General features: G+C 43.1%; 1 protein-coding gene across 1 annotated transcript in view; it reads left to right on the top strand.

The window, feature by feature from the left end:
- The first annotated feature begins 1,637 nt into the window (after positions 1-1,637).
- Positions 1,638-25,187, top strand: part of SLAMF1 (signaling lymphocytic activation molecule family member 1) — a 30,980-nt gene continuing 7,430 nt past the window's right edge. Inside the window, exons 1-4 of the mRNA XM_065891361.1 lie at positions 1,638-1,824; positions 9,659-10,000; positions 11,964-12,248; positions 20,942-21,040. Coding sequence (XP_065747433.1) covers positions 1,749-1,824; positions 9,659-10,000; positions 11,964-12,248; positions 20,942-21,040 — 802 coding nt within the window. The 5' untranslated portion in view covers positions 1,638-1,748. The remainder of the gene's footprint in view (positions 1,825-9,658; positions 10,001-11,963; positions 12,249-20,941; positions 21,041-25,187) is intronic.

Here is a 25,187-nt window from a genome sequence, read left to right as displayed (position 1 = left end):
ATTTGAAGCTCTGTTGTTAGGCACATACATGTTAAGGGTTGTTATGTCTTCTCGGAGAATTGACCCCTTTGTCATTATGTAACATCTTTCTTTATCCTGATAACTTTCCTTGCTTTGATGTCGGTAGATCTGAGTTTCTGAGCTTTATTATTTTCCTTCTCTATAAAGAACTTCTTTTAACATTTCTTACAAGTCAGAACTACTGGCAACAAATTCCCTCCATTTTTGTTTGTCTGAAAAAGTCCTTATGTCTCCTTCACTTTTGAAGGGTAATTTCACAGGGTACAGAAAATTATAGGTTGGTGGTTTTTTCCTCAACACTTTAAATATTTTACTCCACTCTCAATTCTTGCTTGCAGTTCATTTTTTTAAGTTAAATAAATGTGGAGACATTTTGAAGACATATATCGTGACCTCACTTGCTCTTCAGCAACACTACTGACTTTACGCTGAATAAGATGACAGTTTTTAAGTACTAGAAAATACTTCCTCAATTTTTTGTGCATTTCACAGTGACCTGATATTTTATTTCCACCACAGAGATACAATAGATGTAAATGTTCTCAAGAGCATAGAGAATAGTAAAATGTAAAATAATTAAGAAGTAATGAGTTTTTATTCCCTTAGTTTTTGATATAATTTATTTAATTGTAAGTTTATATAATTCAATTTTTAATAATGTAATGTTTATCAATAACCAGCTCATAAGGTTTCTGAAAATTTAACAATTGGCTCTCATGAGTTGGTAGGTGCTGGCTCCAGCACACCACTGGGTAGTGCTGTGGGGAGGGTAGTTGGGTGTCAGGTGTTTGAGTGTGTGTGTGGGGGGTGATGAGAATAAAGAACTCTTTCGCATATATCACCAGTTCTTATTACCCTTGTCCTCTTAGGGAGGCCCATTGGAAAGTGCCTTTGACCTGTTAAAATGGACTTTCAGTTTCCTTGTGAGCCAATAATAGCATCTTTCCCATGTTTCATATTTATAGCTTAACTTATGGAAAAGCACAAGATCTTTCTTCTGTCAAATCTAGTCCCTTTTCCTCAACAAAAAATTAGTTACAAATTCTAAAATAAGGCAGCCCCTCCAAACACAGCACAGGGCTCACTAAATTCTACCACAATATACGCAGCAGGGAAATTGGGTTTCTGCCAGCTGACCCACCCTTGCCCACCCCCATCTCTCTGTGACTTTGGCACCAGGACCTGACTGCATGGAGAGGTGTTCTCTGAAATTATGGAACAAATCAGAAGTAAAAGGTCCATCAGCTCATTAAAGGTCAGTCATCCAAGTTCAACTTTGAACTAACACATCCAAATTTGGGGTGGCCTGACATGACTACATCTTTTTCTTTGTATAATAAGAGTTACCAGACAGAACCGCCCAGAGAGTCTTAACATCCCTTTCCAGAAGACAGCTAAGAAAGGGAGTGGGGAGCACATTTCTGCCCAAGGCTGGGGTTTGACCACAGCCTTGGGTGATTACACAGCTCCCTTCTCGGCTCTTGCAGTCAAAGCACCTGATTTTGACTTCTTGGGAACAGCAGAGTGACTTAAAGCCTGAAAGGAGATGAGCAATCCTCGAGGCACAGGCAGAAAAAGTCCCAGTGAGACAGGAAGCCTACTGGTTCCTGATGCATAAACTAGACAGTAGAGGCAGCACTTGCCTGACAAAGAGCTCACTCTGCCGTGGCGTCTGTGAGCAGCTGCCGGGCTCCTCACCGGGCTCCCTTCCCTCTCCTCACTGGCTGATGGATCCCAAGGGGCTCCTCTCCTTGAACGTCCTGCTGTTTTTCTCCCTAGCTTTTGAGCTGAGCTGCAGAACAGGTGAGTGCTCATCTGTCTGAGGGCTTTGGGTCCCATGATTACCTGCCAGGAATCAGCTGTAGCCCACGGATGGAGAGAAGATGCAGGGGTGGTGGGTTGTTTTCGGCTGCCTCTTCCTCAGAGACTGACTCTGAGTTCTTCCTGCCTCTTTTAAAGAGGAAGGAACATTGTGAGTTACTGGGGTCCTGGCTTCTGAGGCTAAGCCCCACCAGTCCTAGTTTCCAAGGAAACCAGGAGCTCTAAGCCAAAGGCACTGGTCACATTCTAGACCAGCCTCTCTGGGTGAGAGGCTCCAGTCAAAGTCCTGGCTGAGAGGTTGGTTTTGCATGAGTATCCTTCTGGCAAAGACCCAGGCTAAGAGAATGAGCTGTAGGGATGGAGCTCTGGGAGAATATTACTCCTACAACCCTGTCCTGGATGGGGATCCTCACACACACAAGCAGACAAACGAAAAACATGATCCACCTACATGAAAAGGCTGTAGTGCGAAGAGAGGGTAGAAGTGAAAACCCCAGGCACTGGTTGAGAACAGATAGTGGCCACAGTGTTGTCATAATGGTGGCTACTTTCCTGGAAGAGAAGGTTCCAAGGCAGCAAGACGGGGAGAGGCCAGGATTTTTGGAGCCCAGGGCTGGTTACAGTAAGTGAGAAATGCAAATCAGAAATGCTCAGGGTCAGGGCAGCTCCAGTGTAGGGCCAGACACAAGACAAAGTGTTTGGAGCTGGGCTCTACTCCTGTCTTTCTGGTTTGCTGGTATTCTCTGTTTAGTAATAGCTGAGCTATGAGAAAAGGTGTTTGAGAAAGAAAAAGCCAAGCAAGGGGCAGACTTTGGGCTCACTGTGGAGTGGGTGAGAATCTCCTTTCTGCTTAAATGCCTTGGAACTGTGGGAAGCAGTCTGGAGTAGAAGCGGCATTAAGGAAGGGGGGACGTCCTGAGGCTCCGGATGTTCTGTTCTTGGGGTTTTCAAGACCACAAATCCATTATGGACTTTTCCAGGAGAAGCCCAGAGATATGCTAGGATTGTCAGAGGGGCTGCACTTGGGATCTGTCTTTTGCCAGATTCCCAGATGAATAGGACTTCCTTGGCCCCACTTTTCCTCAGAATCAGGCAGACCCATGGCTCTTGCTACCCAAGGTCTCAAAGAGCAATAATTGCACTGAGGGTTCAGAAAGCCAAACGAAACCACTTTAAGCCATCACAGGGAGAGTCAAACTTTCCTGGGTGCATCCCATTTGTGACTCCACCATTTTTGGAATTCTTCTTAGTGACTATCAGGCGTGATGGGTTTGAACAGTGAGCTGGACTTTTCTATCTCTGTGCTGGCTTGCCTCCTGGCCAGTCTGGCCCTGGCATTTCAGGTTCTGCTGACAGCTGCTGCACGGAAAGTTTGGAGGTCACTGGTCAGTGAGAAACAGCCCAGCCCCACAGGCATGGCTACCCAATCAGTAGTGTCTCCCTTCCTTGCCTTTGTCTTCTCTGAAATATGTACAAAAATTTTAGTGTTTTTATTTTAAAATATGCACCCTTTTGTGAAACCCCAATAAAACCCAGAAGGAAATGCTTTGCAAATGGGACAGGTCATTCATGACAGATTCACCCAACCAAGAAGCCCCATTCTTGTAAAATCAGTACCTACTCCCTTTCCCATCTCTACTCAGCTGGACTTCCAATTCCCAGTCAAAACTGTAAAAATCAAGAAGTCCACATGTCCCTCCCCCAAGTAAAGTGAATTTTCCATTTCCCCCAATGATACATTTTTTAATAGACTTCAGTTTTTTAGAGCTGTTTTGGGTTCACAGCAAAAGTGAGCAGAAGGTACAGAGATTTCCAACTACCTCCACACATGCACAGCCCCCCCCCCATTAACAACATCCCCCACCAGAGTGGTGCATCTCTTACAACTGATGAATCTACCCCAGTGGGATTTTTTATTCCTTCATTCAGGTCCTCCTCACATCCTTCACACACATGAGGGGAGAAGTGAGGGACAAGTGGGGGCATCCTAGATTTGGCCCAACCTTGTTGTTCACTGGCCCATTGTACCCCAAGATGCAGATCTAGGCACTTCCATCTCTCAAAAGCTTTAATACTGTGATATAATGCCACTACCTTCACTGTCTCCAGTGTTGGACTGGAAATCAGAACCTCAATGCTATTTGGTTTTATCCATAGATTGCCTTTGAACAATGCCATTCAGCAACGGTCTACTAAGGACACACGATGTGGCTAGCACTATGTGAGGTGTGGGGGAAGTAAAATGAACAACCACAGCCTCTGCCTAGCACTTGACACAGTATCTGTGAGAGCCCTTCCATGAATGTTTGTTGAATGAATAATAATAGTATGTACAGCATCCTTGCTGTATACCAAGCACTGTTGTAAGTGCTTTGTGTGTATTATTCATTTAATTATCATACCAACCCTATGAGATATGTGTAGTTATTGTTACATTATGATTTTATAAAAGAGGAAAAAGAGTCACAGAGCAGTTAGCAATTTCTCTTTAATCACCCAGCCTGACTCCCGAGGCCTGAATGAATGAAACTAGATAAGCTTATGTTTAGGGAGGAGGAGAATCCTAAAATTTGTTTCCAGGTCCCATGGTAAAAATTAGAATATGCTGTCTATAATTGAAGGACATGAGTTGATTTTAATTGAACTGAAATGAAGTATAGGAATTTTCAAAAGGTGAGAGAGGTTGACAAAACCAAAGAAGGGAGTGCAAGGCATATGGAGGTATTTGATCTGGAATTTGAAAAGTGGATAGAAACATCTTTCATCATGTAGCTTTCATTTAATTTTTTGTTAACTAGTTTGTTTATTGGAAGAGTATCACATGTATGTCTATAAAACTTCCACAGTGTAAAAGGGTACAGAATGGAGACAAATCTCCCTTCTATACCCCTCCCTACTGTTACCAGTTTCTTGCATGTCCTTTTAAATGTATACATCAGGTAGGTTGGATTTTTATATAATTTGAAAAGAGTACTCTAGAGGAAGGCACAGATGCAGAGGTAAAGTGCTGTGAGTTTTCAGGGGGAACTGTAAGTGGCCTACTGCACCTGAAGCAGAGGTTTCATAGCTAAGGCACTTCTAGCTCCTCACCTGGCAAAGAGGGATAAGGGTCCCCTTCATCTCCCTACATAAACAACTCTTATGGATGTTATAAAGATAAAGGAGAGTACATTCAGATTTTGGAGAGAGAAGAAATTAGACTCTGTTTTGTCATTTGTTCATTCATTCATTCATCTCATTCAGTTTTTTCATTCTCTCGGGCAAAAAGGATTTATTGAGTTCCTACCATGTCCCAGGTGGGTATTAAGATTATAGCAGTGAACAAAACAGACACAGTCCCTACTCTTGGAAACTTATAACTGAATAAGGATGACAAGCATTGAACGAGAGTTAAAAATGTGTTGAGTGATATGAAAGGAGAGACGCAAAGTGAACTGGAAGCATATGGCAGAGAAACGGAATCTAAGCCGAGGGTCAAGGACAGAGGCCTGAAGGACAGAAGGAGTTAACCTGGCAAATAAAGAGCAGTGACAGGCTTTCAGGCTGGGGAACAGTGAGTGCAAATATTCTAAGATAGAAAGACCCAGCAGCGTCAAGGAATGGGACTAGGAGGACAGCTGGTAGGACTTCTGTTTAAAAATGAGACTTATTAAAGACACATTATCTTTTCTTTGTAAGCCTAGATTTCCCATAAGAACTGTGAAGGCTCTGAGTCCTACCTGAAAGAAATGTTGTAGCAAGATGCCCAGTAACAGGGCTGGGCCAAAAAAATGTTATCATTAGGTAGAATCCCATTGTGTGAAAAGTTTGGCTAAATGCTACTGATTTCAGGAAAATATCCACGGGCCCGTGTGAATCACTCTACTTTCTAAGTAGAATTGCCCTGGAAGGAAAGTGAGTTGGTGTTAACAGCTACAAATGTTTCCTCCAGACTCTCTTAGTAACCAGGGGCTGACTGAATCACAGACCTGCTGGAAAACACTCATCAAGCAGTAGGATGTTTCAGGAGCTGGGACTCTACTTGAAGTGTTTTATGAACCACTTTAAAGTCCCCACTTATTTTTCCACCCTTGCTTAGGTGACAATGAGTTCACGTACCCCCTGCAGACCTGACCACGCACACGCTTAGTTGTTACATCATCATTCTTTATGTGGGTTGTAACGTGTGAGGGTCTCTTCCTGATGAAGTTTTGATTCCACTCCCCATGACTGAGTCTGCCTAAACCACTCAGCCTTTTCTTCTCATCTGCCCTCTCTTTCTTTCCCTCTTCTTTTCTTTTTTCAAAAATTTTTTTCTTTGATTTTTTTTTGACTACTTTCTGCCCCATCCTCTATTTCCTCTTCCCCCGACTCCCTTCCAATTCCAAGTTCTGAAAACAGCCATGGTGTAAAGAGTTTGTTGGGTTACAGGGACAGAAGGGGCACACAGGAGACATGGCAGGGTGGAGACTTATGGTCTATGAATGGGTATAATTTCCATTTCTTTTTTCTCTATATTAAAATGGATCCAAAAAAATCAACAATATGATGGCGATTCTCAACCTTGATTTGAAGCCCAGACTCCTTTGAGAGATGACATTTATGGCTATGCTCCCAGACAAATGTACATATGCTTATTTCTACCGCTTTTGTACACAATTTCAGGGGGCCTATGTACCACATGATGTTTCTCCTTGCATGGATGGTTCTAGTTTTCTGTCATCCCTTTATTGGTAGAAGTTTAAGTTCAGGATCCAAGAGGTTACTCTCTTGGGTACTGTACCTACCACATTATCTGGACAGTCAGGCATCCATAAGTGTGGCTGGAAGGAATTCCAACATGCCCTGCAGTTTATCTTTATAAAAACAGCAATGCCAGCACCATGAACAGCAGGCCTTATGGAATCAATTGAGCAACAAGGGAGAGCACTCTGTTTCAAGAGTTGATGTATTGGCAATACATAAAAGAGCAAATGCCTAATTGCCTTTCTCACTATTCCTTAATAATTATAAGTGTCAGGAATTCTCTGGCAGTCCAGTGGTTAGAACTCGGGGTTTTCGTTACCGGGGCCCAGAGTTCAATACCTGTTTGGGGAACTAAGATCCTGCAAGCTACATGGCATGGAAAAAGAAAAAAAATACTATGTGTCCACCACTCAAATCCTGATTTTTCTTTTTTCCCAACCTCTGAATCTCTAGTCTGATATCAGCTGGGCCCTTTACAGGATCTCAGAGCATGTTGGTATCAAGAATATCTGAATCAGTTTGCCCAAATTTCCAACATCCATCTTAACCACGAGTTATTGTGTCTTTTCTAGATGGCTGCACTACTTCGGCAGACAGTTTTATTGTACTCTTCTGACTTTCTTATCAACTAGAACAATTTGTGCTCTCTCTGACTCATGGGCTCCTTCTTTTACAAACATTAGCTTATGGTTAAGTTCAATTATTAAGTTCAGTCACATATTGGGCAGAGCTAAATAAGAGAGGTTTTAGTCAGGTAACATGGCTTTCAGCATTCATAAATTGAACAGATATTTATTTAAAGCCTACTATGTGCCAACCACAATTGTGAGTCCTAGGGACAAAACAGTGAACAAGATCAAATTCTTCCTCTTGAGAAGCTGGCATTCTAGTGTTAAAAAATAAAATGAATAATATGTACAGTATAACATCAGACAGTGATAAGCACAACAAGAAGGGATAGGATAGGATAGGCAGGGTAGTCAGAGAAGGTCTCTCAGAGAAGATGATTTTTTGAGCAGAAATCTAAAATAAAATGAGGGAATGAGCTCTTCAGATATGTACGGGAAGAGATTGCCAGAAAGAGAGAGAGAGAACAGCAAATGCAAAAGCTCTGAGATGAGAATGTTCTGGATGAGTTACAGACCAGCCGGAGCCAGTGTGGCCATAGTGCAGTGAGGACAGGAGAAGGAGTTGGAGAGGTACCAGGGATTGGGTTATTCAGTCTTTGAAGCAATAACAGGGACTATGGATTTTATTCTATGGGTGCTTAGAAAACCCTGGAAGATTAAAAGCAGGAGAGAGACAAAATCTGATATAGTTCTAAAAGGTTACACTGTCCATTGCATGGATGCAGGGAGATTAGTTGGAAGACAATGGCAGGGCCAGGCTGGTGATGATGGTGGTTGAAAGTCCTGAGATGCCAGATATATTTTTAGGGCAGAGTCAACAGGATTGCTGATAGATTGAATGTGGAGTATCAGAGGAAGAAAGGAGTCAAAGATGATTCCAGTGTTTTGACCTAGGAATTGTAATGTTTGCAGAAGGGGCTATAGAATCAAGAGTTCATTTGCTAAGTTTGAGATGCCCTTTAGACCTCCAAATACCAATACCAACCAGTGTAGGCAATTTGGAGTACTGTGAAGGGTTTGGGTAAGAGATATATCTCTGTAAGCATTCCAGAAACATGTAAAACTATGCAACTAGATAAGTGTGGCTGAGAAAGAGAAGAGGTCTGAGTACTGAGTCCTGGGATGCTCCAGTCTTTAAGAGCAGAAAGTTTCAGGCAAGGAGACTGAGAAAGGGCAGCCAGTGAAATAGGAAGAAAACCAGGAGAGTGTGTTGTTCCCCAGGCTAAATGAAGGCAGTGTTTCAAAGGGGGAATACGAACAATGCCAAGTGAAAGCAAGATGAGAAAGCAAGGATGAAGATGGAGAAGTGACTTAGTATCATGGAATATACGGTGACCTTGACAAGAGTGGTTCCAATGAGTAGTAAGGAGAAGGCCTGTCTGGAGTGGGTACAAGGAAAAATAAGTCAGGAAATGGGGACAGAAGGTATAAACACACATTAAGGGACTTCGGGATAAAAGAAAACAGAGAAATGGGGAGGTGTCTGGGGATGGACCTGGCACCAGGGGAGGGGTTTTTAAGATGAGGGAAATTACATGTTGGTATGTTGTGTGTTAGTAAAAATAACCCACAACATACCATAACAATAACAAAGTTGATGACACAAGGGGTGGGGGAAGTTGCAGAAGCAAAGCCTTGAAGTGAGTGAGTGCTCCAGGAAAGAAGAGGTTAGCCTTATCTGGGAGCAGAGACCATCCATCCAAGTAGGTAGGTTGACTTGGTGGTAGAAACAAATGGAAGTCCTCTTTTGTTTCTTCCCCTTTTTCAGTGAAATGAGAAGCAGGGTCATCAACTGAGGTTGTGGGTTTTTTTTTTTTTTTTGGTTGTTGTTGCCTCAGCTTTTTTGAAAAAGAGAAGTAAAATAATTTCTCACCCTTGACATTGTTAAATATCTTAGCTTTTTGGGGAGTTAGGATTCCCCAGTTTGAATATGAGGCTCATCTCCTCCTGGACTCCACATCCCTCAGACTTTTCTCTTTCCTCCTCATCTGAAATGATGCTTCTTAACCTTGGTCTCTTGGGCTCACAAGCTCAGAATTAGTTTCAGTTACTCTCATTCTTCATGCTATATATCCAATGGTGATGGGAAGTCTGGCTGAGGAGTTAATCCAGTTACTAGTTATATGACTTTAGGCAAGTCATTTAACTTCTCTATGCCTTAGGTGCCTTAACTGTAAATCTGAGTTGATAGAATTCCCTCCTAGATCAAAGAAACCCAGAGTCCTAATTAGTCTATACAGCTCTATCATAAGTGATTTTAAGATTTCCACTGCAATTTTTGAATACTGAGAATATAGTGGGATCCTCATGACAGTCCTTATAAACTACTAAGGACCTGGCAACCCCAGGGATTGGCCAAGAGGAAGAGGGAGATCATCCAGTCTATTATTCCTGATCCACAGACAGGATGTGAGTCTCAAAGGCTTCCATAATAAGGAACTTTGTTCTCCTTCCTCCTGCAGGTGAGGGCTCAACGAATTGCCCAGTGATGATCCTTGGGCGGCTGGGAAGCAGTGTGCTGCTGCCCCTGACATCTGATGGAATAAGTAAGAGCATGAATAAGAGTATTCACATCCTTGTCACAATGGCAGAATCACCCGGAGACACCACCAAGAAGAAAATAGTGTCTCTGGATCTGCGGAAAGGTGACTCTCCACGCCATCTGGAGAATGGCTATGAGTTTCATCCAGAAAACCTGAGCCTGAGGATCCTGAAAAGCAGGAAGGAGGACGAGGGCTGGTACTTTATGAGCCTGGAGGAAAACATTTCAGTCCAGCACTTTTGCCTGCAGCTGAAGCTCTATGGTAATGACAGCGGCTTCCCCAGTCCCCACTGGAGGGACGAGATAGTTCCTTGCCTAGGAATTTAGGTCTCTCTCAGAAGCAAAGGGTATTCAGAGTTGGAAGCAACTTGAAAGACATCTCAGTCCAGGGGCAAACGTCCTTCAGGAAGAAGTTTTAGAAGTTCACAAATCTTTTTTTCATCCAAATTGCACGTTAGTGATAGCTGATTAGCACAAGTTACCTTTAACCCCATTTTCTTGGGGCTCCAGGCCCTCTTGCCTACAGCCCCTCTGCCTGTTGACAAGAGGGCCTGGAGCCCCAAGAGTCTCAATTTACAAATAAGATTTTATTTGAAAAGAGGTGTTTTTTTAATTAAAAAAATTTTGAATACCACTGATCAAGCTCAATCTCACTTTCATAGATGAGGACACTGAAATCTAGAGATAAGTGGTTTGCACGTTTCTACTCACATCTGCGTAGGTGGGTTCGCTGCAGTAGGAGTCCTGGGAGAAGGAGGGCTGAAATTCAGCCCACACATCACTCACCAAGCCCCGCATCCTGACAGAGGATTGCATCTACCTGGTGGAAGAGGCATATTTTTCTCATTTAAACAAATGCTCTGATTATAAAATTGCTTAGTTGCAGAACTTAAACTAGAACGTAGGTCCACCTAAATCTAAGGCCAGTGCATTTTTGAACCGCTTTAACTGCCAGCCCCTCTTGAACACACCCAGAATTTGTCTCTTAAGTCCCAAGGCTCCCTTGAATTCCCAGGGATCCTGGCAGCCATGCGGGCTACCCTGCTTCTTCAACAGTGAGTTTCTTATCTCTGAGGATGGGACAGGAGCCCCAAACAGCCAACATTTCTTTAAAATCCTCAGGTACCGACAAGAGAGACAGAAATACCCTCCCTGCCCTTCCCCTGGCCCTAGCATTCCCTTCCCTCCAAACGGTGTATGCAGAATTCCCACAGCCCTCCACCAGGTATCAGGGTGTCCTGATCATTCCAATAGTGTTCCCGGGGCAAGGCTGCCATGAGCACAAAGATTACACATGCATTTTCTACAACAGTTCACTGCCTTTGTCACATCTTGTCTTTTATGATCAAATTCTTACCTTAGAAAATATGGTTCCTGCAACCATGGTGTTCTTCTCAAGTCAAAGAAAGAGTCTGGATCTTGGAGTCAGAAAGACATAGTTTCAGATCTCAGTTTGGCTGTTAGAAGCTGAGTGGCATTATGTAAGACACTCTACCTCTCTGGGTCTCAGTTTCCTCATTTATAAAATGGGAATAATTATAACTAGGTTCATAATTGTTGAGAAAGTTGTTGAAAAGATTAAAAAATATTACAAATGTGAAATTCTAGCATTATGCCTGTCCTATAGTATGTGCTGAAGAAATAAGACTTTCCCTTTTACTCTATTTCACAGCATTCGAGTGAGATAAGTTGGTGAGGCCTGTGGCTATCCCAATTTCAGACACCCAAAAGCACTTGCTATAACACACACACACACACACACACACACACACACACACACACATGAGTATAGATGAAATCTCACCAGTAAAAAGTCATTCTTTTCGATCTGGAAGGTAATAATTTAGCCAAGGACAGTTAAAACCCATGGGGGAGTTAGCTGACAGCAAACTCCACAGGTAGAATACAGGAGAGCAACCTAGATGAGGAACAACAGAAAGGCAAGGGGAGCCCTAACAGTACTGGTTGGGGGGAACTAAAAGACAATTTTTTCTTCTCTATTTTATCTCAAGGTGATCCTGGAAAGAAGTATGGGGGAGGGGCACATGAGAGAGGGATGGTGCGAAGCAGTAGGTCCCCACAGAAATAAATCACACTACAGATCCACGGGGTTGGGGCGGGGGGGAAGGACGCCATTAGGTTGCATTTTCTTCTAACAAGAAGTTTAAGTCAGCATTCCAGAGGATTCATTCCAGTGATGGCTGTCTTCCTCCTCCTCCTGACAGAGCAGGTCTCCACTCCGGAAATTAAGGTGTTGAATTCCAGCCAGGAGAACGGGAACTGTAGCCTGATACTGGCCTGCATGGTGGAGAAGGGGGACCATGTAGCTTACAACTGGAGTGAGGAGGCGGGCGCCCCCCTGCTGAGCCCCACCAAGAACTCCCACCTCCTGTATCTCACCCTTGGCCCTCAGGATGCCAACAACATCTACGTCTGCACCGTGAGCAACCCCATCAGCAATGGCTCTCAGACCTTCATCCCGTGGTCCAGATGCAGCCTCGGTTCCTCAGGTGAGTGCCCTTGTGGCGGCTAGTGTGCCACATTAACGATATGGGCTCAGTCCCCACCTGGACCAATTGTTCCTCTTCCATAGCCGTGGTCTTCACCTTGGGAACAACACTTTATATTTTCTCTATAGTTTGTAAAAGCCTCCCATGTGCATTCAGTGCGTGGTTACTGTTCATAATGACCAGGGTGGCATTATGCTCAGTTCAGAGTTGAGGAAACCAATGAGAAACGATGGAGCCAGACCCAGAGCCCAGGTCTCAAGTTATGATCCTTCCTCTCCCCTCCTGCCGTGGCACCAACCTGAAAGGCTGGCCGGGTGAGGGAGTGCAGGTGGCAGGTCCTGACTCCCAAGTCTATGCTCTACCAATGGTGGGGTGGTTCTACACCATCAATAAGAATTTATCAATCTATTTATCTATTTATCAATTTATCAATCACCTATGCTGTAGAAAATTGGGAATAGATATAACACGCTGCTCTCCGTCAACATGTTATAAGGATAAGACATGAAACATGTGCTCAATAATGAAAAGCAGGGTGTAATAAAGGGCCACATTTCATGAAATGTACTGTGAATCCCATAGCAGGTCAGAGGGCCAGGGGAGTCAGTTCTCTGACTAAGACCTAGACTGTGAAGTCTGGGAAAATGATAAGTCATAGAGCACTTTATTATTGGCAAAGCGCTTTCAACTGTATGATCTCTTTTGATCCTCACAATGGTCTTATCAGATAAATGTTGTCATCATCTTCATTTCACAAATTAGGAAGTTTAAGCTCATAGCATGTAAGTAACCTCCTCAAGTTTCTTCAGCTTATAGATGGTAGAGTTAGCACCTAAACCTAGATCTTCTGACTGATCTTTCTCCGGAAAGATAAAGCATCGTTATTCTGTTATCAAAAGGAACGAAGGGCTGATTAAGTAAGCTCAACTAACCACTTGAGATTGGAAACAGGATAGACCACTGAGCCTTTTCATTAATCGATCTTGTGTCCATGCCTCAGGTAGGCTCAGGGACAAAAGAACCAGGGTGCTGGCCCTGCAAGGTATTACCTGTGCTCTGACATTCTTCCCTCTGCAACCACTGGGGGGAAACAAGAGTCATTCCAAGGGGACTCCTGCCCACAGTAGACTTGGTGTATATGTGGAGGGCTTTTCCAGATGACCAAGGATCCAGGGACAGGGGAATGCAGCCAGGTCATGCCCTTCAGCATAGCATGTCCAGTCAGCGACTCCCCTGAGGTATTCCAGAGGGACTGCTGGGAAAATCTACCTGGTCTCTTCATCTGAGAGCTCGTTGGTGAGCCTAACCAACTGCCTGTTTCCTCCCCCAGCCATTCATGGCAGAGTTGGCCACCTGTCCACCCACTCAGTGTGTCTGTCTGCTTGCCCACCTTGCACACAAGCCACATTCACAGGCTCCTCCCCCAGTTCAGACCTCTCTCTCTGCCCACAGCTATTCAGAATGTGCCGGTGGGATCAAGAAAGCAGTCTTGCATGAGTGCGGAGTTTAAAGAATGTGGCCCCAGTTGTCCTAGATCCAATATTACCCTTTTTACTCACAAGGATAAGCCACTTAACCTGTCTAAGACTTAGATTCTTCATCTAAAATACTAACGGCTGAAAGGTCTTAATTGTTTACTATGTGTCAGTATGTGGCATCTCATTTAATCCTCCCAGCAACCAAATAGTATTAGTATCCCCACCTTACAGATGAGGAAACAAAGATATGGAAAGGTCACACACAGAGCAAGGGGCAGAGCTGAGTTGTCTGATTCTGAAATCCTCATAGGTACTAGTGGAACAGATAATACACTTTTTAAATGCCTTATAAATCATAATAAAAATGTGTGTATTTCCCTCAAGGCTGAGGAAGTAGTAGCCCTTACCCCTGCACAGCCTTCTCTGGTCATAGCAACCCTCTTAGAGTAAAGACAGGGCACCAAATATTTTACCCTGACCCACCTCAGAAAAGAGGAATAATTCTCTTCATGCTCCTCAATATAGTTTAATGAGAATTTAATCAATGTTTTCCAAAGTCTTGGCCATAAAGCTTCGCCTAGGGGCACTTAGCTCAGGGCATTCTTAAGAAACATATAGGGACTCCCTGGTGGCGCAGTGGTTAAGAATCTGCCTGCTAAAGCAGGTGATACGGGTTCAAGCCCTGGTCTGGGAAGATCCCACATGCTGCGGAGCAACTAAGCCCATGCACCACAACTACTGAAGCCCGCGTGCCTAGAGCCTGTGCTCCGCAACAAGAGAAGTCACCGCAATGAGAAGCCTGCGCACCGCAACAAAGAGTAGCCCCCGCTCGCCACAACTAGAGAAAACCTGTGCACAGCAACGAAGACCCAACGCAGTCAAAAATAAATAAATTAATAAATTAATTTTTTTCAAAAAGAAAGAAACATGTAAAGGTACTTCCCTGGTGGTCCAGTGGTTAAGACTCTGTACTTCCACTGCAGGAGGCGCGAGTTCGATCCCTGATCAGGGAACTAAGATCCCGCATGCCGTGCAGTGCAGCCAAAACTAAAAAAAAAAAAAAAAATGCTCTTACGCATCTAAGCCACTTTGAGGACCAAGTATGCCCTAGTGTGACCAGATTTACTGGGTATGGAGCAGGCTTTTGTGAGATGGGGAAGGAAAAGAAGAAGCGGAAACATGGCACCATGGGAAAGCCCTGTCAGGACCTCAGCTCAGGCATTAAGACAAATACCCAGCAGCCACTGCACTTTCTTGGGCCTCTGTTTCATTACATGTGAAATGAAAATGGTGAACTAGTGACATTCTTTCCAGAGTAAATATTCTATGATTCAGTTTGTATGTACCTGAATAAGAAATGCTAATAAAGCGTTACCAAGGTATATTAGTTTGCTAGGGGTGTTGTAAAAAGGTTCCATAAACTGAGTGGCTTATATAACCAAAATTTATTGTCTCACAGTTCTGGAGGCTAGAAGTCCAAAAGTAAGGTGTCGGCAGGGTTGGTTCCTTCTGAGGGCTGTGAGAGAAGGATCTGTTCTAGGCCTCTCTCCTTGGCTTGGAGATAGCTGTCTTCTCCTTATGTCTCTTCACGTTGTCTTCCCTCTATGTGGATATCTGTCCAAATTTCCCCTTATTATAATGACACCAGTCATGTTAGATTAGGACCCACCTGTACTTAGTTTGCTAGGGTTGCCATAACAAAATGCCAAAGACAAAGTGGCTTAAATAACAGAAATTTATTTTCGCAAGTTCTGGAGGCTAGAAGTCCAAGATCAAAGTGCCGGCAGGGTTGAGTTTTTCCTGAGGGCTCTCTCCTTGGCTTGTAGATGTCTACCTTCTTGCTGTGTCTTCACACAGTCTTTCCTCTGGGCATGCTCATCCGTAGTGTCTCTTTGCGTGTCCAGATTTCTTCTTCTTATAAGGACACCAGTAAGACTAAATTTGGGTTCACCCTAATGACCTCATTTTAACTTGATTACCTCTGTAAAGACCCAGTCTCCAAATAAGGTCACATTCTAAGGACTTCAACATATGAATTTTGGGGAAAACACATTCAACCCGTGACACAAGTAAAGATCCCCTCCCCTGCCTCCAGGCATGGGGAACCACAGCATGTCAGAAACAAATCACACAGCTAGTTTGTGGCATGCTGTTCACAGTAAACTAGGTTGCCTAAATACGGAAAACAGAGTTTTGTTAGTTCATTGGTTTGTGTTTGCAAATGAATGTCACTAATTTTTAAAATACTGTGCTTAGTTAGACAAAACATTTACTGAGGCTCTACTACGTTCCAACATTGTGTTCGGTGCTGAGAACACAAAGACAAAAAAAGACACAGTCCTTGCCCTTAAGGAAGGAATAGTTCTAAAAATAACTAATTATCCCAGGTCTGGTAATGCAACAGGTGCAAAACAGAAGTACATGCAAGTTAAGCAAGAGGAGGGAATGATTGACACTGTCTCAGGGAATCAGAAAGAGCATCACAGAGGATGTGACATAAACAAAGTTCTGAAGAACAAGTAGGAATTACCCAAGCAGATAAAAGAAAGACACTCCAGGAAAAGGCAAAGGCAGATATAACTGGGTCTTGTTCTGTATTATCCTATAGTATCCTGATGGGAACTAATAGATAGTTTTAGGTAGAGGAGTAACATGATCAGCTTTGCATTTCAGAGAGAAAATTCAGTGGTGTGGAGAATAGATTGGGGTGGGGAAGAGGCAGAAGAAAGAGAAACTAGTTATGAGGCGGGCCCATTATTTCAGTCACCCATCAAGGGATGATGAGACCTGAACCAGAGCAGTGGCTGTTTGTTTAACAAAGACTCCATTCAAGGGAAAACCCAGCCTTGGGCAGAAGTGGTGGGGTGTGAGGGTTTATTAGAGGTCACTTCACCATTTATAATGAGGACAGTGATTTTAAGATATTTTTCACTTTCATTAATGAAAAACTCAAAGTGGTTAATGATGTGATGAGAGCAAATGAGACATGATGTCAGCACTGCTTCTCATCAGGACTCACACTGAACAGCAAAAGCGTTCCTCAAAATCTTTTCTTTCTTTTTAAAGGTAAATCTCTTTTTATTTTATTTATTTATTCATTCATTTTTTGGCCACACTGCATGGCTTGTGGGATCCTAGTTCTCCAACCAGGATGGAACTAGGGCCCCCTGCAGTTGGAAGCGTGGAATCTTAACAACTGGACTGCCAGGGAATTCCCTGTTCCTCAAAATCTTTTCTTTCTAACAACTGTCTAGGCTCTCCATCACATATAAACCTTTATTCCAACTGTTATCTCAGTGTTTTACAGCAAGAAACACCTTCATGTCTATTGTTATGATGCCTCTTTACTGCAAAGTCCATTTCCAAGGGTGCTACCAAGCATTCTCCCAGGTCATGTAGCGCGTGTCGATGTGGGTCGGCACTGGACAGTGTGTGACATGCTGCCGTCCTTCATGACCATGTTCTGAAATAGTTCTCTCTGTGCAAGAATGAGTAATACTAAACCTTAAATTGCACAACTCAAAGGGAATACCCCTGGAAGCTCATCTTGAAAAGAGGACCCCTTTCTGCGGATTAGCAAAAAGTTGGCTCAGCAAGTCTGGGTTAGCTCAGTGGAAGGAAAGAAAAGCTGACACCTGCCAGTATGTTCTGGGGGCTCCCCCTTTCTAACAAGGCCATTTCATCAAAAGGGTGCTCCCATTGTTACAGAGTCACCTAGCTGTTCCATGCACAGAGCAGGTCCTTCTCCCTGGTACTCCCGATCCAGGAAGCATGGCAACAATCTTGGAAGGATGGAACCTGGACACTTCTCATGGACCAGAGCCTTGTCACATGGCCACACCTGCTACACAGGATGCTGAGAAATGTAATCCTTAGTTGGGCAGCCATGTGACTGGACAAGACTTGCATTGTCGTGGGAGAATGAAAATGCCCCTGGAGGCACACCTAGTAGCCCCTGCAACACAGTGCTGGGTAGGATAGGCAGTTGTAAGGGATTTTTCTGGAAGCTGTGAACTCTGTAATAATTTTTACCTCGATGGTCCCAGATCTTAAATTAGTGTATGGTATGGTTTAGGACCACCCTTCCCCCACTAACAATTCTGAGAGGAAACTTCCACCAACAAAAAGATGTCTCTCGAAGATGGTTGACTCTTCAAGTTGATGTGCTCCAGGCAGGCGGCCTTTCTGACAGAACCACATGAAAGGCAGGAAAGAGATCTGGCACTCTCAGACGGTTACGTTAGCATCTCAGTAACTCCTGGGGTGAGCTACATTTGTTTCTCAGATTCTTTTTATTTTCTTCTTTACCTGCCTTAAAGAATAAAGGTTTGGGGACTTGAGAGAGAGGAGCTTTTGTGTTTCTGTGGCAGCAGACTTTCAGAGATAAAAAAGGCCCTTCAGCATTTTCCTTGGATGCATGTCTATGTGCCAAGTTATCAGGTTTAAACCACAGCCAATCTAATAGAAGACCAGGGGTGGAGACTTGTGCAAAGAAATCTTCATAAAATGTACTGGAGTTCTCAACCAGCCTGCTCAGCTACCTCTAAGAGGCTCCAGGGGAGAAAAAGTCCCAAACCTCCTGTTTAAGAATGTTAAGATAACATTTTTTTGTGGACGAAGAATGGGACCTGTGGACTCCAGAACAATATTGGCCTGATTTTCGAGCATTGCCATCCTGAGGGGCCTCACTACATGACTGAGCAAAAAGAAGGAGAGCTGGAGATTCTACCACAGGAAATGGTGGTTTGAAATAGGAGCACAGATGGTGCTGAGAGCAGAGTTGCACACCTTCTTCCTGGTTCCATTTTGTTATAATAAAACACATGCCAAATAGGTCATTGCTTGTTCCCTTCTACTCCTGCCTTGGGCCATTCAGAAGGTGACTCTGCATTCCTTCCCAGACTTTCTCATACTTAGTGCTCTGATAATTCTTAGCAAAAGGGACATGACAGAATTCTCCAAGCTTCATTCTATTGCCTCTAAATTAACTTAGTCCATCACAGTTATATTGAGTGCCCTCCTGCCCTACCCTGTGTCATGTGGAAAGGGTAATGCATATGAAGCGTAAGGTACAGCATCTACCTTCAAGGAGTTTACAATCTAGATAGGACTCAGAGGCTATTAGGTAGAAAAACATGATCATATTAAGGAAACTACTACTAGAATTCCTCTTTGGAAGGCAACAGAGTTTGTTTAGGATAGTAGCTTCATAAATGCTAGACTGCAGAAGGTGAGACACCTCCCCCTAAGAATCCAGCTGTAGGTTAGATAGTTCTGTATTATAACGGGGGAAAATGTTGCTTGTGCAGATATAGGAAGAGAAAGAGAGGGTCTGAGCCTGTCAGAGGGTGGGAAGCTGCCTGGTTCATGATGGAATCTGCTCCTTGTGACCTTTCAAATCTACACTAGAGGATTTGAACCCACAAAATTCTTAGTGTAGGTTTTTTTTGTTTTGTTTTGTTTTGTTTTTTGTAGAAACTGATGAAGGCACTGTACCTTGCACCCAGGACAGCTGAGACTAGAACAAGTAGAGCTGCAGGAGAGAAAACCCGGAGGACCATGAGGAAGTTATTCCCAGAAATTACAGGAATCATGGGCAGCCTGACCCCACCAAGCTGTAAAAGTAGCATTTTGTCCATATTTACCCAAATTCCTGACAGCCTAGAGTCTCTGACATTTAGTTTCCATTTACATATCATAATTGAATAAGAGCACCAAAAAGATGATCACCAAGTGTAGAAATATTTGGACCTGGTAGACAGATAGAGAAATTAAGTCATAAGCAAATGACATGATGTTCGGTGAGATTCCCTGGGATGACGATGTGTGAAAAGCCTAGAAAGAAAAAGAGAATATTTTCAAACCCAAGAGGCAACCTCCGGTTATCTGTCAGGCTGAAGGCCCACTTGGATCTTGGTGGGGTGCGTTTTCATCAATTTGTTGAGACTTCAGTCTGTATCTTTGGTTAACTCTGTAAACATCTGAATTGTGTCTGCAAGCACTCTACCCCTTTGTACCCTACCTATTTCTTCCTTTCAGTTTCTTCCCAGCAAATCCATCATAAGTTCAACAACAAGCAGGCTGATTCCACAACCATCCTTATAAGTTACCTTTACACATTAATGTTACCTCCTGGTATTTAGAAGGTACATGCTATTACTTAGAACCCTAGTGGTGCATCGGGTTGTCCCTCACCGTTAATTATCCTGGTGTATCTTACCCCAAGCCCATAAGTCTCCCTGACTCTCCAAGAAGTCTGTCTTCAGTATTCAGCCATGTTTCTCCTCCTAGACCAACCTCTAGTTCTTGAGGATCTCTGTGCCAGCTTCCTTATCCATAAAATGGGAGTAAGAAGAGTATCTACCTCATAGGATTTTTGTGAGGATTAAATACATTACTAAACAGATACACTTAAAAAAAATGCCTGGCCCATTGTAAATGCTCAATAGTTGTCTGTTATTATCTTATTGAGCTAAACGTCTTATTTACTGGGGTAAGAGGTCTCGTCCACTGTTTTCCAAAGTGCTGCTCCTGGTTCAGAAGGATTTGGTAAAGGGAGCAAAGAAGAAAAAATGAAAATTGACTCTCTGATTTTTAGCCTGGGTGATATACTCTAGTGCTAATATTAAACACAGGACTGATTCAGAGTAAAACTACATGCCTTTCTTTCAGTTCAGGTCTAGTGGGTTCAATACAGTTATTTGCATGGAAGGACAATAATGGCACTACTATGTTTATTTTTAAAAAAACATAAGTAGATCTTCCTTCCTCCCAGTGTCTCATGAGAATGGTGTGGGAGTATGGGAACAGCACATGCAGCCATCATGCTCTTTCTACCAAAATGGATACAGGACACATTAGAAATTTAAAAACAGAGAAACTGAGCAGAGAAGTTGACTTAGAAAAAACAAAGATAAGTTTAATTTTAGTCATGTGGTAGACTGTCTAAAGTGAAGTGAAGAATAGAACATTTGAATAGAAGAATATTTAAAGAAATTAGGAGTATGAAAGTCAAAAGTAGTGAGAGAAATCTGGATAAGAAAACAGATCTGGAACTCTTCAGTGATCTAAAGCTGATCTCTAAAACCATAAGATCGAATGTCTCCCTTGAGGAAGAATGTAGACAGAAAACATGAGGCTAGGTCTCCCCACTTCTGCATGGGATGTTTTTAAACTCACAGCACTTTTGAGACTGCCCTTTGACTTTTTTTTCAGAATCAAGACAATGGGCACTGTGTGCTGGGCTCTTCTTAGGGGTCATCGTTGGTGTCATCATGATTCTGCAAGTAGTGATACTACTGTTGAGAAGAAGAGGTAGGTGACAATAGATTCTTATCAGACTCCCTGTGGCAAGCAGGGGACCTCTCCCCACAAGCCCTTGCTCTCACCACTGTGGCTTTCTGCAGGCAACGCCTTTGCAAAAACACTACATAAACATATCCTGGGACCTTGTTCAATTCAGTTTCATTCAACATGTCTTGCTTGATCCCGCCACACTAGGCTGTGGGGATAAAAAGATAGATGAACCACAGGTATTTCATATGGGAGACATGACACAGATAATTTAAATTCAGTATATATGACTAACACTGCAGCAGAGGTGCGTACAGGATGCTGAAGGGATCCAGATAAGAAGCTTAAAATATTCACTAGGAGCAGAATACAGAGGACCCTTGAATCTTGTTCAACAGAAAAGTTATAACTACTGACTAATAATAAAAAGGATGCTTTTACCCAAGGGTTGAAACCTTTCTATAATTTCTTTTTTTTAATTAATTATTTTATTTATTTTTGGCTCCGTTGGGTCTTCGTTGCTGTGCACACGGGCTTTCTCTAGTTGCGGCGAGCGAGGGTTACTCTTCGTTGCGATGTGCGGGCTCCTTATTGCGGTGGCTTTTCTTGTTGTGGAGCACAGGCTCTAGGCGTGTGGACTTCAGTAGCTGTGGCTCGCGGGCTGTAGAGTGCGGGCTCAATAGTTGTGGCATGCAGCCTTAGTTGCTCCACGACATGTGGGATCTTCCCAGACTAGGGCTCGAACCCATGTCCCCTGCCTTGGCGGACGGATTCTTAACCACTGTGCCACCAGGGAAGTCCCTATAATTTCTTTTTATGCTTACAATATCCCTCTGAGAAAAGGAGGGTATAGTTGTTTCTATGTGACTTAGCAATGGGGTAACCAAGGCACAGAGAGGCTGACTCCTGCAAAGTCACCCAGCTGATTGGTGAGGGAATCAGAACTGCAACTATGTGTCCCAACTACCAGGGCGTGTTCCTCTAGGAAGGCCCACAGCTTATCAGAAGACAGCAGAGAGAACACACTTTACTACCATTTTAGCACAAATTCTGACTCACCTTGGACAAGTGTGAAATTCATGAGGTCACTTAAAGCCAAACTAAATAGTTATGGAAAGTTACCCAGGGTAGACTGAAACCATTAGGGCCCAATTACTCCCTTGCAGTTTCAATGCCTAGAGTTAGTATCTCCTGGCCTCCCCTCCAAGTTGTCCTATTATTCAATATCCTGGGCAGTGTGCTCCCCTCAGCCACACTACCCACCACCCACTCACATTAGCATCAGAAGGTCCTGCCCCACGATCAGGACAGATCCCTGGGCTGGTCTTCCCATGGGGAGAATAGAACTTGAACCTCACACCACAGATCTGATGGCCGATCTCATTCTCAAGTAGATCAGTGTTCTCCACATATAACCTTCTTGGAAAAGCCCTGTCTCAGCACTCTGATGTTGGTTTTGCTTATGTAAAAAAATCTAGGTCATAGCAAGCCGCCTACTTTGTCTCATTTCCTCCATTTAAGAGGTAGCTGGGGAGGAGTGGGGGGAGTGCGGCAATGCAGACAGAAATCACGATGAGAGTCTATGGGGATGGGCCAGGGCAGCCATATTTGTCTTAGACAATAAGGAAGCAGTGAAATACCAGCGATGAGAAAACTGAGATTAACATACCTGCATTCACCCAGCTAGTGAAGGTCCTGGGATCCTAACCTGCACTCTTTCCTCTACTACATCCTGCTCATCACATGGTTGTCTCTGAAGGGAATCGCGCTCCCCACCCCACTACAATTCTTTACTACTTTTCCCAAACACGTACCCATCCTTGTTTCTAATCACCGTGTATTCCTTGTAAGCCAGGAACATACAAAACCCTGCCTTAAGTCTGTGGGAAAAGCTTATACTTAATTGCTGTACCCCCATAAGACTTTGCTCAAGAGATTCTGTTGCCAACTTCTATTGGTGTCACCTCCAGAATGCAGCCTGACTCTGAAGGTTTTCAGATGGACTCTCTGGAAATTTCGTGTCCAGGAGACACACTAGATAAGAACATAGATTTTTAGCATTCAAATGCAGACTTTGCCACTGACAAGCTCTGTGATCAAACGAAAGGCAAACAAATCTGTAAAATGGGGATAATATTATGTACTTCATGGTATTGATGTGGGGATCCATAAGTCAATATACTGAAAGCACTGAACACGATGGCTTCCATGGATAGATGATGGATGAGAGATGGATAAATAGATGGATACACACACTCACACACACACACACACACACACACACACATACAAACACACAGAAAGACTAATCTCTTAATGCAAGCATCAATATTTAATCTCTATTGCCAGCAGAGGGCAGAGCTGGAAGGATCTGGGAAGAGCACCTAGAACAGATTTAAAGTACTTGAGGTTAGGGTAACATAAGACAACTTTATGCCTCAGATGACAGCTGAAAAGGATATTAGACCGACTATGCCTTCATTTTACAGTTATGGTAAGAGAAGAGACCCATTGAGATGACATGTTGTCCAATGACGCACAGCTAATGAGGGCTAGAAGGTGGATGCCCCAATTCTAAGGTCAAGACCTTTTTCATTAGATCTTAAGGCCTCAGTGACTAGAGTTGAGCTGGCTCCTGAAAACCTGTTTCTGCATTGGGGAAGAAAAGCATGAGACTGAATTATCTTGGTCCAGTGGTCTTTTTGAGAAGCAACATTCAGCCTTGCCTTTTCCATCTCTTTGACCCTTTAGGACTTTCCCCTCAATTGTAATTTTCAGCTTGAGCTGACCTGAAAGACTGAAAGTCCTTAAGGACCGAGGTCTGTTCTCTACACTATTTGTTCCCCTACAACACCTAGGACAGTGCTGAGTGGGGGCTTCTAACTGTGCAAACATTCATGGTTTTGAACTGAAAGATGTATGTCACAGAACTAACTTGTGCCCCCTCTGTTATCTCCTCTGATTACCCCAAACCCTATCCTCCCTCCCTATCCCCCCCCCCACACGTATCCTCAGCCAGTTATCAACCCTGACCAAAAAAATGAAGTTGGAACCACCAGGCACGTACTCCATGCCCACACATGCACAGGAAAACCATACATTGGCTTCTTTGAATTCTTTGAGCTTCCCAGCAGCTGCCCATCATTTCCTTCCTAAGTGTCACACCCTCATGCAGCACCTTCCACCACCTTCATCACGTACATACATACAAGGCCTTTCCCTTCCAAATAAAAATATACCTCTCCTAAGTGCTATTCCCTCAGAGACATGCTCCTAGATTTTTAAGAGAATAAATTAATTGATGTTAAAATAAGTCTACCCTAAAGACTTCACGTGATTTCTTCTGAATCAAGTCTCCATTGTTTTTGCCTGGACTTTGCAATAGTCCCAAAACAGGCCTCCCTGTTCCCATCTGTTTTTTACCCTCCATCCTTCTCACTGCTACATGATATATCCAAAGAATACCACAAAACATTCGAAAGAATGAGATAGGTCTACTGCACTAGCATGGAAAATGTCCTCAACACATTTTAAGTGAAAGGGTCAAGTTACAGAGAAGTGTATGGAATGACTGTATTTGCAGAAGAAATATCTGTATAAGTATAGCAAATGTCCAGAACTGCACCGTCTAATACGGTAGTCATCAGCCACGTGTGACTGTTTAAATTTAAATTAATTAGAATTAAACACAATTTTAAATAATTTTATTGAAGTATAGTTGACTTACCATGTTGTGTTAATTTCTGCTGTACAGCAAAGTGATTCAGTTATACATATATATACATTCTTCTTCATAGAATTAAAAACAATTTAAAATTCAGTTTCTCGGTTGCATTAGCCACAGTTCAAGTGCTCAGTAGTGACTTGTGGCTTGCAGCTACCATAGTAGACTGCAAATATGGAACATTTCCATCATCGAAGATGACGTTCTATTGTACAGAGCTGATCTGAAAGGATATACATCAAACTGTTAAAAGCAATTACTTCTGAGAATGAAATTGTACTGGTTAATGGCGGAAGGAGGACATACTTTTTACTCTCTATTATTTAAATTTTTGTAACAAGAATGAATTATTCCTATAATTTAAAAAGAAAAAATTTAAAAACTGCTTAAAAATTTAAATGTTCTGCAACATATTAATTTCCAGAGACCCTAGGCTCTGAGCAA

Source organism: Phocoena phocoena, chromosome 1 (assembly GCF_963924675.1).
Source record: "Phocoena phocoena chromosome 1, mPhoPho1.1, whole genome shotgun sequence".
Taxonomy (NCBI): domain Eukaryota; kingdom Metazoa; phylum Chordata; class Mammalia; order Artiodactyla; family Phocoenidae; genus Phocoena; species Phocoena phocoena.
Note: the sequence above shows the minus strand (reverse complement) of the source record. Positions and strands in the feature narration are given on the sequence as shown.